General features: G+C 38.2%; 4 protein-coding genes across 6 annotated transcripts; 2 read left to right on the plus strand and 2 right to left on the minus strand.

The window, feature by feature from the left end:
* The first annotated feature begins 659 nt into the window (after positions 1-659).
* LOC104730491 (putative serine/threonine-protein kinase PBL26) lies at positions 660-3294 on the plus strand. The gene is made up of 6 exons (XM_010449700.2): positions 660-1025; positions 1110-1462; positions 1563-1753; positions 1965-2154; positions 2241-2632; positions 2713-3294. The coding sequence occupies exons 2-6, from the start codon at positions 1345-1347 to the stop codon at positions 3067-3069; spliced, it is 1248 nt and encodes a 415-aa protein (XP_010448002.1). The 5' UTR covers positions 660-1025; positions 1110-1344; the 3' UTR covers positions 3070-3294.
* Positions 3295-4099: 805 nt separating this feature from the next.
* On the plus strand, positions 4100-6184 carry LOC104730733 (putative vacuolar membrane protein YML018C). The gene is made up of 3 exons (XM_010449974.3): positions 4100-5041; positions 5135-5555; positions 5689-6184. Exons 1-3 carry the CDS (start codon positions 4466-4468, stop codon positions 6012-6014), a joined length of 1323 nt encoding a protein of 440 aa, XP_010448276.2. The 5' UTR covers positions 4100-4465; the 3' UTR covers positions 6015-6184.
* On the minus strand, positions 6151-8318 carry LOC104730572 (uncharacterized). Of its 2 annotated transcripts, none has more exons than XM_010449794.3 (5): positions 7951-8318; positions 7608-7662; positions 7411-7508; positions 6753-7069; positions 6151-6636 (listed from the first exon to the last, which is right to left on the minus strand). In XM_010449794.3, the coding sequence occupies exons 2-5, from the start codon at positions 7614-7616 to the stop codon at positions 6230-6232; spliced, it is 831 nt and encodes a 276-aa protein (XP_010448096.2). In that variant the 5' UTR covers positions 7617-7662; positions 7951-8318; the 3' UTR covers positions 6151-6229. The 2 variants fall into 2 exon arrangements, with proteins under 2 accessions (XP_010448096.2, XP_010448167.2); XM_010449865.3 differs by having other exon boundaries at positions 7608-7658; positions 7951-8107.
* A 172-nt stretch (positions 8319-8490) lies between these two features.
* LOC104730826 (protein transport protein SEC24 A) lies at positions 8491-14243 on the minus strand. 2 transcript variants are annotated; one of them, XM_010450159.3, is made up of 14 exons: positions 14121-14243; positions 12623-14010; positions 12362-12500; positions 11849-12039; positions 11504-11611; positions 11214-11417; positions 10858-11089; positions 10565-10714; positions 10270-10426; positions 10038-10165; positions 9638-9960; positions 9363-9551; positions 8951-9195; positions 8491-8863 (listed from the first exon to the last, which is right to left on the minus strand). In XM_010450159.3, exons 2-13 carry the CDS (start codon positions 13712-13714, stop codon positions 8965-8967), a joined length of 3144 nt encoding a protein of 1047 aa, XP_010448461.2. In that variant the 5' UTR covers positions 13715-14010; positions 14121-14243; the 3' UTR covers positions 8491-8863; positions 8951-8964. The 2 variants fall into 2 exon arrangements, with proteins under 2 accessions (XP_010448461.2, XP_010448390.2); XM_010450088.3 differs by having other exon boundaries at positions 12623-14022.
* Between the last annotated feature and the right edge of the window lie 955 nt (positions 14244-15198).

Here is a 15198-nt window from a genome sequence, read left to right on the forward strand (position 1 = left end):
AAAAATAAGAATATTTGAGAACATGAAACAAATAAAACAGCTATCGTTTATGATTCTGTTAAAACGGAACGACAATTTCAAACCAAAATCCAAACTGATTTTTGAAATATGTGGAACAACAAGTCAACAACAACCAAATGTTTTATTTATTTATCATAACATATTATTTTACTGGTTAGCTATAAGTACTTATCTGTTAATGTGATTTGTTAAAATTTGAACTTATTACATATGTGTGGGGATTGAAACATACATACTAGATAATTAAGAACATTATACCATTCAATTCAATTGGTAATCTCAATCGTTGTTGCAAGAGCCTCATGGAGAAGAAGATTGTTGACTTATATTTGTAAAACAAAAGGGACAAGAGAAATCGTCATTACCAAGTCATATTAGGTCTCCTCCATCATTATACCTGCCTTTTCTTCTGATTTGTTCGCAATTTTTTAAATAGTTTTGAGAATAATAATAATAATAATGTTACGATTATTCGCATTTGATTTCAAAATATATAGTTCGTGCAAGCATCAACATTACATGTAATGTAAACCTTTTGTAGCATACTATATTTTATTCAATTCATGGTCTCCATGTTATTATTCTCTCCCTCTTTCTTCTCATTATTTCCCATTTCTTCAAACCATATTATATTAATCACTTTTATAATCTGTTTTGAAACCCTTAGAGAAATGTGAGGTACACAAACATGAGAGCAATTATAAGATATTGGAACCCATTTTGTATATTTTAATTCTTATATTAAAACAGTAGTTTAATTTGTCTCTATATTAAGAAAAATTCAGAAACCTAAAACCTGAAGAAGAAAAAAATCCAGTTTTTTAGGAGACTCTTCCGTGCTTTGGATCCCAACGGTTTTGGTGTTGATTTCTCTTGATCTGGGTTTTGTTACATCTTTGACGTTAAAAGAAAAAAAAAAGTATCAACGTGAAGATAAAAGGGAAAACCCTAATTAAGGGTTTCTTGGGCAAGGGACAACCATTGTTTATCAAGGATTCAAAAAGGTTTGTTCTGCTTTTTCTCACCCAACCCACATTTTGCTTCTTGATATTTTATCTGAAAATGTTTTTTTTTTCCTGTCAACGCAGGCATTTTTTTAATAAAACGATTCCAACAAGATCCATCTTTGGTCTTGATTGATTTGTGGTCCTCAGACTCTGTTTTTGTACAAGTTTCTTCGGAGTTTGAATCCAGTCCTGCAGAATTGCCGCGGTTTGAAAATCGTCTATGATCATAAATCACTAAGAACAAGGAAGAAAGAATAAAAAGAGAGAGATTGAAGTTTTCTTGAGATTGGGTTCTTTACAAGGGAATAGAGAAGAAATGAATTGCTTTTCATGTTTCTATTTCCATGAAAAGAAAAAAGCTCCGAGAGATTCAGACAATAGCTGCCGGAGAAATGGTGAGTTGACCGGTAGAGACAACAACAAAACACACCCTGGTAAGCTCAGAGCATCTATATATTATTTTTTATAGATATCTTATACTATATGTCTTAGGGTTTAGAAGACTAGATTCAGTAACCTTTGTATTGCTTACAGAGAATCCAAAGACTGGAAATGAGCAGAACAAGAACAATGATGAAAACAAAGAAGTAACAAACAACATCGCCGCTCAAACATTCACCTTCAGGGAGCTTGCCACTGCAACCAAGAATTTCAGACAAGAATGTCTGATTGGCGAAGGCGGTTTCGGAAGGGTTTACAAGGGAAAGCTCGAGAAGACCGGCATGGTCAGTACTGATTAAAACATCTTTCTCGAGTTTAAGTTTAACTAGTAACTCATATATATGGAAAATGTAACAGTACATATACACTTTTGCAGATCTATATGAAACTTGATGAATATGGCATACATGATATAGCATTCATGGTCTCTGCTTCTACGTTTCTTTATAATAAATCTCTTAATTAAGAATTTTCAAATGGTTATATTGGGTTCAGGTTGTGGCAGTGAAGCAGTTAGATAGAAATGGGCTTCAAGGGAACAAAGAGTTCATCGTAGAAGTCTTGATGTTAAGTCTGTTGCATCACAAGCATCTCGTGAATCTTATTGGATATTGTGCTGATGGAGATCAGAGACTTCTCGTCTATGAGTACATGCCTCGTGGTTCACTAGAAGACCATCTCCTCGGTACGTTACAAAACTAAGGTTCTATGTTGACTAACTCCGGATTAATTACCCCCATGTGTTTTAATTGTAAATTGAAATGTTTACAGAACTCACACCGGATCAAGTACCGTTGGATTGGGACACGAGGATTAGAATCGCTCTAGGAGCTGCGAAGGGTCTTGAATACTTGCATGACAAGGCAAATCCTCCGGTGATCTACAGAGATCTCAAAGCAGCTAATATCCTTCTAGACAGTGACTTCAACGCCAAGTTATCTGATTTCGGTCTGGCAAAGCTAGGTCCTGTCGGGGACAAACAACATGTGTCTTCCAGAGTAATGGGAACTTACGGATATTGTGCTCCAGAGTATCAGAGAACCGGTCAGTTAACTACTAAATCCGATGTTTATAGCTTCGGAGTTGTGTTGTTGGAATTGATAACTGGACGAAGGGTTATTGATACTACCAGACCCAAAGCTGAACAGAATCTAGTGACTTGGGTTAGTTTAATTGCCTCTTTTAAGATTACTAGTATTCGTCTTCATCAATAGCTTTACACTAAACTTTCTTGTGTGGTTAGGCACAACCGGTGTTCAAAGAACCGAGTAGGTTCCCAGAGTTAGCGGATCCGAGTCTGGAGGGAGTGTTCCCGGAGAAAGCTCTGAATCAGGCAGTAGCAGTGGCAGCAATGTGTTTACAAGAAGAGGCAACGGTACGGCCACTCATGAGCGACGTGGTAACAGCTCTCGGTTTCTTAGGAACCGCACCAGATGGCTCTATCTCTGTTCCACACTACGATGAAATTCCTCCTCAGCGGCCGGATGAAACGTCCGGTGAGGATCCAGCAGCGGCGGAAGAACGGGAAAGAGCCGTGGCAGAGGCAATGGAGTGGGGAGTTGCTTCAAGAGCACATTCCCGGAACCCAAGTGCTTCTTGATTCTAATGTTTTGTCTTCTTTGAATATTTAATTTTGGGTTTGGTTGTTTTCTTCTTATTTGTTGGCTTTTCAATTTCAGTTTCAGAAAGATAGTGATAGATAATTCTTACCTTTTCTTTGTTCGTTATGTTTTGTTTTATTTGAATCTGTATATTCCAGCTGAGAGTTTTCATAGCTTGAGAATTCTTATTCTTGATTTCAAGCTTTACAAAATTTTCGGTTTCATTCTCGTGTTTAGTCAAAATGATTCATGCCATGAAAGATCATAAAGATCAGCAGCTAAATAGCAACACGTCAACACATCTATCTTCATGAGATTCATGAAGTAAAATATATAAATTGCCACTTTGAGAATCAAGAATTCTATATATCATGAACACAAAGACACGCATGAGTTGTAGTCAAAAATTAAAAAGCAACCCATCTAATTAAAAAAAGAATCTAAGGACATTAAAGAAAAACCCTAGGTCAAAACCTGTAACAGAGGAGAGAAAAAAGTAAAAGACGTGTAATGCAAGAGATACAGCAACGATACATCAGGATAGGCTTAGGCTACGAACAGATATAGCTGTGGAGCCAGAACCGCGATCCCAATCTCTAGCACGCGAAAACCCTCTATCTCTATATGGTTTGCAGCTATATAACCGCAGGAAACCCTAGCTATATCCACGCCAGGAAGTGACTCTAGTATCTCCATCTTTAGCTCTGTTGGTAAATAAATCGAGTTTTGTGGAACTAGGGTTCGTTGTACTTGTATGACTAGAGCCTGAAGAAGAATGATCCAATCATTAGCCGGAACAATGTTTTGACGAGGCAGCATGGTCGAGATTGTACAGAGACTTTAACGAAGACTAAGCAAAACTACAACTATAGTCCTGATAAAACCTGAAATCCAAGAAACAAAAACAACAAGGAAGCACCTTTATATAACAAAAAAAAAAAAAAAAAAAGGCAAACCTAAGAGGCATTTAAATATGATTGGGTCAATAATGGGCCTATAAAAAGCCCATACTGAAGCTCAAACTCAAACATCAGCCAAATCTCTCAATCTCTCTCTCGCTCTCTCGTTGGCGCTGTTTATCTGATTTCGCTACCTTTTTTTTTGTTGTTGTTTCCTTTGGTAAATAAATATCTGATTTTGCTTTTGAATCGCCATTGATTGAACAATTTGACGCCGATCTCAATATCTGTTTCTCGATCAATTGCTTTGGCTAGATCTTGCTCGTTTAAGCTTTTTTTGTTATGCTCTGGGAAAAAAATTGACGTCTTTGATTCATGGGTATTGAAGCATCGGTGGTTTAATGTTGTATCATTGATCTCAATCAGTGAGATCGGTGAGCTCAAGTTCTGTTTTTTTATTTTGTTTCCCTTTCCTAAATTGGGATTTTGAAGAGATATGTCAAGTAAAGCATGGAGATGGGTATTAGGGTTGATATACCTATTAGCAGTTGCCACGATTTGGATTGCAGCCAGTTTTGTAGTCCAGTCTGTGGTGGATGCTGGTGTTTCTCCGTTCTTGATCACTTTCATTTGTAATTCATTGTTCGTTATCTATCTTCCCCTTTTTGAGATCGGTCGGTATCTTGAAGATGCATATGGGAGTTTATTGTTTTGGAGAAACAAAAGGTCTCATTTGATGGAATTGGTCGAATCAGAGAAGGCTGTTTTGCTAGGACAAGATGTTTCAGGTGTGAAATCAGATGCATCTGAGAGTCTAGGGATTGTTGTGAGAGAGGAAGGGATTAGTGGTGAGGTTGGTGATGGAATTGAATCTGGATTGGAAAATATAAAGCTTGAGATTGATGCTAGTGTTAATGTCAGTGGTGAAGCCGGTGGTGTATGTAGCAAAGGATTAGATGAGAAGGGACGTTGGACACGGATGCGGGTTGCTAAAGTTAGCCTTATGATTTGTCCGTTTTGGTTTTTGGCACAGCTTACTTTCAATGTCTCTCTCAAGTACACAACAGTTACGGTAAGAACACATTGGAAACCCCCATCTTTTTTGCTCATTCTGTAAATCTGCTTGGCTGATGTTTGTTTTTTCTTTCATTGTTGTGAATTGCAGTCAAATACAATCTTAAGCAGTTCATCAAGCCTTTTCACCTTTCTGGTATCACTAGTATTCTTAGGCGAGAAGTTCACGTGGTTGAAACTCTTCAGTGTTCTTCTTTGTATGTCTGGGACCATAATTGTAAGTATGGGTGACTCAGAATCCAACTCTAATGCAATAGCTAAAAACCCTCTTTTGGGAGATATTCTTTCACTGATCTCAGCGGCGCTATACGCTGTCTACATCACTCTTATACGCAAAAAGCTTCCGGATGATGATGAAAGGAACGGTCGGGTCAGTATGGCTCAGTTCCTCGGGTTTCTGGGTCTCTTCAATTTCTTCATTTTCCTTCCTCCTGCTCTAATCCTCAACTTCACAAAGCGAGAACGCTTCAATGCACTAACCTTGAAACAATTTGGTCTAGTTGTTGGCAAAGGTATGCAAGCAGAGTTCCATTTTTCCGCCATCTCAACTCTAATGAAGCTATGGAGTTGATGGCGCAAGTGTTTGGGGCTGTTTGATGTTGGGATGCTGATTTGAACTGCTTGATGCGTGTTTTGGTATTTCAGGTTTGTTAGATAATGTGCTTAGTGACTACCTATGGGCGAAAGCAGTACTATTGACAACAACCACAGTGGCAACAGCTGGGCTAACCATTCAGGTTCCATTGGCAGCTATTGTAGACAGCTTATCAGGGAACAAGCCAAGCTTCACCGATTACATTGGTGCTGCAGCTGTAATGGTTGGCTTTGCAGGAATCAATATTCCCTCAGAGATGTTTTGCAGGTCCAAAGAGACTGCTATTGAGCTGGAACCTGGGACGTCGTTCACAGACCCTCCTCAGATTGTGACGGATAGCGTAAGAGTAGATTCTTCAGAGATTATAGTGACTTAATTGTTCCAAATTCAAGTACTACTAGTATATTTTTTTTAATCTTCTCCTTCCCGCTTTTACCCGTCGTTTTTTGGTTGTGATTAACTTATTGCTATGTAAATTGTCGAACATGATATACGAATATAGCTTGGGAAAATAGTAATAAAATCGTTCATCATTCTGGACTCAAATTCAATACAGTAAAAGGAAAATGTTTCCTCTGCGTTATTATAGGACTAAGCAGATACATTGAGATGTCCGTATTTTTGCATAACTCTCTTTGTTGCCATAGCAGCTGCTTCACTTGCACGTAATGTGCCTTGTGCCATCAGAGCTGCAAACTCACGAGTAATCTCTTCTTGAATCTTGGTCCTAGCATCACCCAAGGGGTCCTCCTTCACCTTCTCTTCACTAGCTGACGGTGGAACAACAGGTGGCACTTTTACAGTTGCAGCAGAGGTATTTCCTTCCTCAGGCTTCAAAGACTCAATTTTTGGACCGGCATCTTTACTAAAAGCTCCAAAAGGTTGTGGCTGTGTCTGTGTCTGTGGCTGTGTCTGTGTCTGTGGCTGTGGCGTAAACTGTGGAACTTGAGGAACCGCACCAGCTTTTAGAGTTGTTTCGAGGCCTTGTAGCATAGGCACTGTAAAATGGGGGGGGGGGGGGGGGGGGGGGGGGAGATGAAACTTAGATCAGTTATAGAGCTGAGCAAACCAGGACCAAATAAAGAAAGTGTCACGAGTTACCATAGAGACTTACTTATAAGACCACCCATGGGGCTGTTTAGAACGTCATTGGGAAGCTGAAGAATGTAGTCCGGAATACCTTTACCCACCAAAAACTGAGAGACCTCGTTGCTGAAGTTGTTGCAGTTGTGAGTCAATAAACTGTAGGACTCAGCGGTGTAACGAGGACTGATTTCTTCCAAATACATCTCGAAAACATCTTTAGGAACATGTGATAGACCCAACTCTATCGTTCGAATTGGTGTTCCATATGGAGTCCTTCCAACTGGCAAATGCTGAATTCCTCCTCCAAAGAAGTACTCGCTCCCATAAACAACAATTCCTGTGTGCCTGGGAAAAGGATACATAACTCGCATGTTATTGTACTGGTTTAAAACATTCAGGTATATACGATACATATCCAACTCAATCAAAGCGCAGGTTCATTTATATTACCCAAAGAAAACCAATTAAGAAGCATAAACACATTCAAGTATTCAACTACTCTTCAATTCATAACGTATACAGACAACATGCCAAAAATATCTAAAACTGGCCTACTTGCAACAATTCTTCAACAGTTAGATATCAATCAAACCTATGAAAAATATGGAGTTGAAGGCTTAGATAAGGTAATGGATTTACACGCTACAAACAATGAAAAAAACGTGATTGCCCAAGAGAGTACTCACCATACACCGTCGATAACTTTTCCCAAGAGTGATTGCGAGAGCTGGCGTGCCAAGCCTTGGCTTAGATCATAGACATTCAACGTAACCTTATGCGCTTCCTGAAACGTCACATATTTCACCACTTTCAAATCAAACTAAACAACGAGACAACGTTGATTAACTACACAAACCATTTATATGAGAAAAAAAAATCATACCTCAGCCATTCTTCCGAGTACAAAACTCTTAAAATCCTTGAAACAAGTAAACTACCTGAGAAAAAAAAAAATTCAAAATCAAAATTCTCGCATAAACAAGATTTACAATCGCACAGATCTAACACCTGAGCTATAAATTTCCGCGAATAAGAATTCGAAAATCGACCTTGAAGAGCAAACAAATTCAGAAATTGGTTCCGTACAAAAAAAAAACAATAAAAGCATCTAACATCCACAAATAGAATAATCCAAATCTAGAAACCACGATGCTAAATCGGGAACACAAAATTGGTAAAAAAAAATTGATTGACTGAGATAAACAAGGGAGATGATGATCACGTACGCAAAACAAAAGAGCGTAAAATCGCCGCCGCACTTTCCCAGCAAGGTCGGAAAACTTTTGTCGATTTGCGCAAATCTGAAAGCTTTTCTTGGATAGCAATGGTTCAGAGAGAAACCTCTTTATAAAGGCAGATCGATTGGGAAAAATTCGAAGTATCCTCTACGACGTCGTGTTAAGCAACTTGACCCCCTTAAAGCCGACGACTGTCTTTATTCTGTAACCTTCTAGAATGTACCACCCAATGAGATATTGACACGTTTTTTCTCCTAACTTAAACCGTCCCGGTTACAACCGACCAGAATCGCCTTTTTCCCGCATTTAAAACAAGTCTAGTTGCTGTTTGACAAAAAAAAAAAAAAAAAAAAAAACAAGTCTAGTTGCTTTTCCCACAAAGCCAATAAAGTATTCGGTCAAAAGTTAATACATACAAAAATGGTATTTACCCGTTTTAGTCACACTTGTCTAAACAATTTCATCAGAATGTAAGGTTTTCACAACATTATTTAAAAATATATTAAAATTTGAAAAGAAGCCATGTTCTTGTTAATAACCCTAATTAAGATAATAGATTCATGAACTGATACCTCCCAATATAAATTTAGAACAGACGCACAACAACAAGAAAAATCGAAAGAGAACAACAAAATAAAAGGCAACAAAAGATTGAAAAACGACTAATCTCATGGACAAAACAAAACCATTCTAGTTAGGCAAATAAAAAGCATATACTTGAGAAAATGTCTAATTGAAAACAAATGAAGAAAAATCCAAAGTAGCGCTTTTTTTTCCCCAAAACAACACATTATGGCTCAAGGAAGCTGGCGGTGCCATGACCCGGCTCTTTCACTAGGAGATTTTGTGCTCGAGACTTCTTCAATGGTTACAACGAGGTGCATCCTGGCACCCTACTTGTCTGAAAAATAAAACAGCTTCATATGATTCTGCACACTTCACATGTATTGGAACTGTTACGATAAGGAATGAAGGTTTTTTTCCTTACCATTGTGAGCTACCTTAGTTTTGTTGAATTTGGCGTTGAAGTTGCAAAATCCAATCAACATAACCACTCGAACCGCCCATCTGGTCCTCAATGAGATGTCTGAGGAGAAGGAAGCCTTCTCGGGGTTGTTCTCCTTGTCTCACTAGAAAACACATGGGATGATATGAGGGATCATTCTCCCTCAGTTTCTTTACCAAACTCATTAGCTTCTTTGACATCCCATTCCCTTGCTCTTGAAAGGTAACCTAAGAGACCCAACACCAAGTAAAACACACAGAATGTGATGTTTCAAAAATATAAAAAGCAAGGAACCAACATCATGAGAAGTACTAATGATGCATATAAATTGTTGGATGTAATCCCTGCTCGTATATGCATATGCAAGGATTCATGTGGATGAAATAATACATACCCTTGAGAGCTCTGCTGCAAAGTCATTCCCAAGAAGATTTTTCGCAATATCAGGTGAAAGCATCCGGCCAAACCACAAAACTAATCGAAAACCATCATCATAAATGTAAAGGCCTCTAGAATCCAAACTCTCTGCAGCCAGAGGCAACCTATTTGATACGTCCCTCAAGTCATCGTGGTCTGCTGATGGCTGCAAACATGTAAAATTCATATATCGTTTACGATTTCATGAACACAAATGTTTGATAATGGATATTGAGATAGAGGTACACAAACCTTTAAGAGCCATTCATCAACACGGATTAAATTGGGATACAAAAGCTTCAATAATTTTTTTACAGGCAGAGCCATCATGGTGAAGCCTGCCGCACAACGCTCATCAAGAGAAGCATCAGCAGGGCCACCTTGAAGAGGAGTGGACTTAATAATTGCCAATCCGTACAATGGCAAGAACTTCAAAGTCTCTGGGTATATTAATCTGGATCCCAACCGATGCTGCACCGCATGAAGATTACGATATTCTTTGAGGGCTTTAACAATCTTTTGCTGTATTGCATTCCGTGCATCATCCAATTTTGCGGACATAGATTTCTCAATTGCTGCAGAATTTAAATTGTTATTAAATAGTATCAAAGTAGCATATGATATATCAGAACAAAACTTGAATGTAGCCTACCTAATCTAGCATATAAAGAGACGATAGAACCAGTGTCTGCTTGTCTATACATCTCCCCAAGATCTGCAACCACCGGTGCAACAGATGTGTGGACCCTTATACGTCTCTCTCCGCAAGAAGCAGTATATCTTAGTTCTGTTTAAGGATTACTAAAAGCCACATGATGTGTTGTACCAGCTGAAATAAAACTTCAAACTCAAGTATGTTTAAAATATCAACTAATCAAGGATACAGCAAAGCGACTTGGAAATACACAGTCTGGGTTGTTAGCAATGTCTCTTCGAGAGAAAGCTGCATTGCATACGCTTTGTCACAGTCAACAGCAGGAAGAGCAAGCAGGTCAGTAGACCTTAGCATGAAGTTCCCATGGTAAGACGTGAAACGAATTCCTGCATGCAAAATATATAAGATCACATGTAGCATACCAAAGTATTTAGCAATTATTGAAACAGCAGGTAGCAAAATGAATATTGTCTAATAATTAACTATTAAACCTTTTTTTTTTTAACCAAAATTAACTATTAAACCTTTTCCACATCTTATTCGCATAACCGCCTCCCACGCAGTTTCCCTTGTAAGGTCTCTAGCCAGCTCGTGTCTTAACTTATCTCCATGAACAGAAGACTGGAAACCTGGATAATAGTACACCTGTCCTCCAGTGTATTTTGCCAGAGTCCCTACAGAAACCAAAGAATTAAAATTACAGGCTCATCTTTTAGAACAGCAATTTTCAAGAGGGACACTACTAACTATCACCCATGACTCCAGACACCTGAGATAAACATCAACTGATAACCATAACGTATTAACGTTCACATACCTAAGGAGGCAATATCAGTGTACTTATCACTGAATGCATAAACATTAATTCCTATTTGGAACTTGGTACAATCGGCAGCCATTTGCTTATAGAAGGGGTCTTCAGCTACCCTTAATGCATATTCTTTGTCAGTTCCATAGACACGAGGATCATCTCCCCGTAACTTTAACCGCCCAGCACCAAGAGAAGGTAACGAGTTCTGGAAAATTAGCAACTTGCCCCCAAGTTGGTTCTGAAATAGAGAGAGAAACAGAGTCAACAAACTGAACCCAATTTCAAATAAAGATCCATATAGGACACGTAACATCAAATGAATTATGTAATAATTATTTTGACATGGCAGGATAGTAACTAACCATAACCATAAATGCCGCTCTGAGCGCCGGACCAAAAGCGGATTCCACATTGACATTATCTTGGAACATCATAGGTAGACTGTCTAAAAAGGCTTCCACCACAGTTCTAGATTCAGATAGATTGACAAGGAGATCATCTGGCAATGGGAGAAATATATCATCCAGATCCGTTACAACCATCATCTGCGGCTGGCTCAAAGATGACTGCATCACGAAGGTCCACATATAATAAATCATGGAAGCAAAATAATTACAAAACAAAAGTTCCTGTGTGTTCACAATTCTCTAACCTTCATGTTGTAAAAATGTAAAGTGCTGTCATAGGTGATAAATCCAATTTGAGTTCTAGGATAACCAGGCAGATTATCCAAACAAGACTTAATCGTCTGAGCAACAACCTGCGAAAGGAGCAAAAATGTCAGTGTAAGATCTACAATTAGGAAAGCTTCCCATCTTAAAGAGACAGACAGAGAGAGAGAGAAAGAGAGAGAGAGAGCATCTAAGTTAGACAAAGAAACAGGAGCGGTATAGATGATACATTTGTACGTAGTGTATTCAGATAATATCACACACGAATTATAAGTTACTAACTATGGAACAATAATGAATACTGTTTCCACATCGATCATCCTTACCTCAAGCATCCCACTTTTAGTAGCCGAAATTGAAACATCAATGAGGAAGAAGTAGATAGGTGGCATCGGAGGCCGAACCATGTATTCAGTTGGAGCTATGATTTCCACACTGCCCTTAGTCAGCTCAGGCCGTTGATCCATATCCATTCTTCGGCCATTAGCATCCAAATGTGAGAAGTATTCACCAGGCACTGAACAAGAAATTTAACCCATAACTATGAATAATCATCTAATTAACATATGTCTGAAAGTATTGAAGATATGGCACCATCGAGCAAATGATTTAAAGAAAGAGAAAAGAGGATTCCATTGTGTTCATTTACAACAACCATAACAGTTCCTTGTAGCTTTCACCAGATTCATTTACGATAATTCTACTAAGAATAATTATCAAATAGCCGTTCCCCATCAAGAAAAACCAGAGAAAGAACACAACAAATAACTTAAGCAAACAGAAATTATGTTCTATAGCACCTTGTTCAACAAAGCAATCCTTAGAATTTGAAAAATTACCATCATTAAGCATAGAACAGATATTACACCGCCACTTTCTTCCAGAATCTGTAAAAGTCACATAAGGATTCACATAGGTACGGCATCTTCTGCAGCGGATGATGCCAGTTGAACCAAAATCAATTAGCGGTACTTCCTCCTGAACAGATAAAATGACAATTTGAACCCCAAAAAACAGGCAAAGTTATTTGTGGCTATATATAACACTAGAAGAGTTCCAGATAATAATAAAAAAAAACAAGAAAGAATCTAGTAACTAACCCCTTCAGGAGTCTCTGCAAGTGGACAAACCACTGCTCCTAGAGGTAAATGCCACCTCGAAGCCAGAGACTGAGAATTCGGAATAGCACTAGTCGTCAGTCGAAGATATCTAGAATGGCAATTCATGGGATACATTTCAGCAAATGAATTTGGCTCCACGTCACCGTCCAATGGCCTTGGGAATGATCTATGATCAAGTCCTGGCTCCATCGATCCAGGAATAGATGCAAGAGATAGCGAATTGAAATCTTCAACCAAGCCTTGAACGTTACTGGTAGGAGGTGCATAGCTTGGATGCAGATTCTGCTGTGCTACTATATTTGGTCGCTGAGCAAAACCTCCTGTATGAGGAGGATATGATGAGACTGGAGGAGGTCCTGGAGGACCCTGAGATGACTGGAATGGCATCGGAGGAGGCTGTGAGACCTGCTTGCTCGGATAACCAGGAAAAGATGGCTGTGAACCTCCCACACCAGGATAAGACGGAGTGACTAGAGGCATCGACTGTTGAAAACCAGGCCTGGCAGCCATATTAAAATCTGCAGGAGATGGGGAAGCATTGGCTCCAGGTAGCCCAGATGTCATACTTTGTGGCGGAGGTCCCATTGTTACAGGCGCCATCGGTTGTTGCTGTGGGCGAAGAGACATTGGAGGGGAAAAGTGACCAGCAAGAGTTTGAGGAGGACCCTGAGGGGGAGGGTTCTGTGTAGTCGGGAATGGCGGAGATGGAAAACGCTGAAAAGGGGCAGCACCAGGAGGAGGAGGAGGAGGAGGACCATATGCTGTTGAAGGAAACGAATTAGATGAAGGCGGTGGAGGTCTACTCCCAGGAATCTGAGAAACGAAAGGAGAAGGTTGGGCAGGCCTCATCGCACCCACTTGTGGAGCTGGAGGAGGACCAGAAGGTGTGAAAGGTCTTATAGGTTGGGATGCAGATGGGGGAAAAGGTCTAAAGCCAACCGCATCTGATCCAGTGGGTGGTCCACCGGACGGAGGAGGGATCCCTGGCGGCGGAGCAGATGCGTATGGGGAGGAGGACGGGGCAGGTCTAGCTGGAAAATTTGGATAGCCCTTATTATTCTCCGTACCCATTATTGATTACAAATTAGCACCACCTAGTTATAGCCAAAGAGGACCAGATCAAATACAATTCCAGATTCTCTCCGATGAGTACCTAAGAATCAGATTCGTTCACGGAAGCTCCGTATCATCTGGAATATAACTAGTGTACTTCTCTAACAAAGTGCCGACCTCGACCTCCGACAGATCCGCCTATTTAAAATCGGTAGAGCTTTCTCAAAATTGGGTAACTTAAGCTTTTTAATCCTTCTTGAGCAAGACGATCTAACCAGTCCCTCTTCAGGTAAGTGAGAATTCCCTCCCTTGATCTGAAAAAAAATCTGAAAGATCTGGATCAATTTACCATTGAAGACGAGCTTAAAAAAGTTATACATTAAGATCAATATATAATAATCAGAGCAAAGACGACGACGACTACCTCAAGTTGAAGAAACTGCGCAGCAACGGAACTGATTGATTCTATACAGCGATCCGACTTTATTAGATCGTCTGACCCTAAGAAGATTTCGACACGGAATTGGAGAACCACCTAGCGCTGCGAAAGTGACGATGTCTTTTATTATGGGCCACTTATTGGGCTTTACGCTTTCGTATCTTTTGAGCCTATTTAACACTTTCTACCAATACTCAAGTCACTACACCAATAAAATTTTGACAAATCAATAAAACCAATTTTTTTAAAAAATATATATTTTATTATATAAACTTACACGACAAAATTAGTCATTAATAAAATCATGACACGTACCAATTATATCATTCAGATGTTAACACATGTCAATTCATTATTAAAAATTTTAAAAATAAAAATATAAAAATTCTAAACCTTATCTAAAAAGGTTTTATATTAAAGTAAATAGATTAAATAAAACTTAATTTTACAAGTCAATTCATTATTAAAATTTTAAAAAATAAAAATGTAAAAATTCTAAACCTAATCTGAAAAGATTTTATATTAAAGTAAATAGATAAAATAAAACTTAATTTTCTAGATCGTGACATGTGTCAATTATATCATTCAGATGTTGACACATGTCAATTCATTATTAAAATTTTTAAAAATAAAAAAATGTAAAAATTCTAAAACTAATCTTAAAAGGTTTTATATTAAAGTAAATAGATAAAATAAAACTTAATTATATTTAAAATCTAATTATAAGATAAATTTATATATATAAATATAAATCATAAAATTCAAAATTATAATATTTTTTACTTACTTTAATTTTTAGTTGCTATATTACAAGAAAAATATTACTTTTTATATAAGATAAAAAATGATTGTGAAAATTATATAATTAGTTACTGTTTCTAAAAAAACGTAAATACTCACCTTTACACAAAGAAAAATATTCTTGAAGTAAAAAAAAACAATAGATGGTCTCATATTTTTTTCACCAATCAAATAATTTATTCAAAAGACTGCTATTGTAAGATATATGATAGGAGTATGTAAGATTAATGTATACGCTTTTATAACTATAAAAGTGTTAAAG

The sequence above is a fragment of the Camelina sativa genome, chromosome 1 (genome assembly GCF_030686135.1).
Source record: "Camelina sativa cultivar CO46 ecotype springtype chromosome 1, ASM3068613v1".
NCBI lineage: Eukaryota > Viridiplantae > Streptophyta > Magnoliopsida > Brassicales > Brassicaceae > Camelina > Camelina sativa.

Coding starts and splice junctions, on each gene's coding strand:
- LOC104730491 (XM_010449700.2), top strand. CDS start 1,345: ATGAATTGCTTTTCATGTTTCTATTTCCATGAAAAGAAAAAAGCTCCG. Junction 1,754..1,964: donor AGCTCGAGAAGACCGGCATG/GTCAGTACTGAT, acceptor TATTGGGTTCAG/GTTGTGGCAGTGAAGCAGTT. Junction 2,633..2,712: donor AACAGAATCTAGTGACTTGG/GTTAGTTTAATT, acceptor TTGTGTGGTTAG/GCACAACCGGTGTTCAAAGA.
- LOC104730572 (XM_010449794.3), bottom strand. Junction 7,070..7,410: donor AAAGTTATCGACGGTGTATG/GTGAGTACTCTC, acceptor TCCTTTTCCCAG/GCACACAGGAATTGTTGTTT. Junction 6,637..6,752: donor CCCCATGGGTGGTCTTATAA/GTAAGTCTCTAT, acceptor CCCATTTTACAG/TGCCTATGCTACAAGGCCTC.
- LOC104730733 (XM_010449974.3), top strand. CDS start 4,466: ATGTCAAGTAAAGCATGGAGATGGGTATTAGGGTTGATATACCTATTA. Junction 5,042..5,134: donor TCAAGTACACAACAGTTACG/GTAAGAACACAT, acceptor TGTGAATTGCAG/TCAAATACAATCTTAAGCAG. Junction 5,556..5,688: donor TGGTCTAGTTGTTGGCAAAG/GTATGCAAGCAG, acceptor TTGGTATTTCAG/GTTTGTTAGATAATGTGCTT.
- LOC104730826 (XM_010450159.3), bottom strand. CDS start 13,714: ATGGGTACGGAGAATAATAAGGGCTATCCAAATTTTCCAGCTAGACCT. Junction 10,166..10,269: donor TATTTCCAAGTCGCTTTGCT/GTATCCTTGATT, acceptor AACAGAACTAAG/ATATACTGCTTCTTGCGGAG. Junction 9,552..9,637: donor TTGATGAATGGCTCTTAAAG/GTTTGTGTACCT, acceptor ACATGTTTGCAG/CCATCAGCAGACCACGATGA.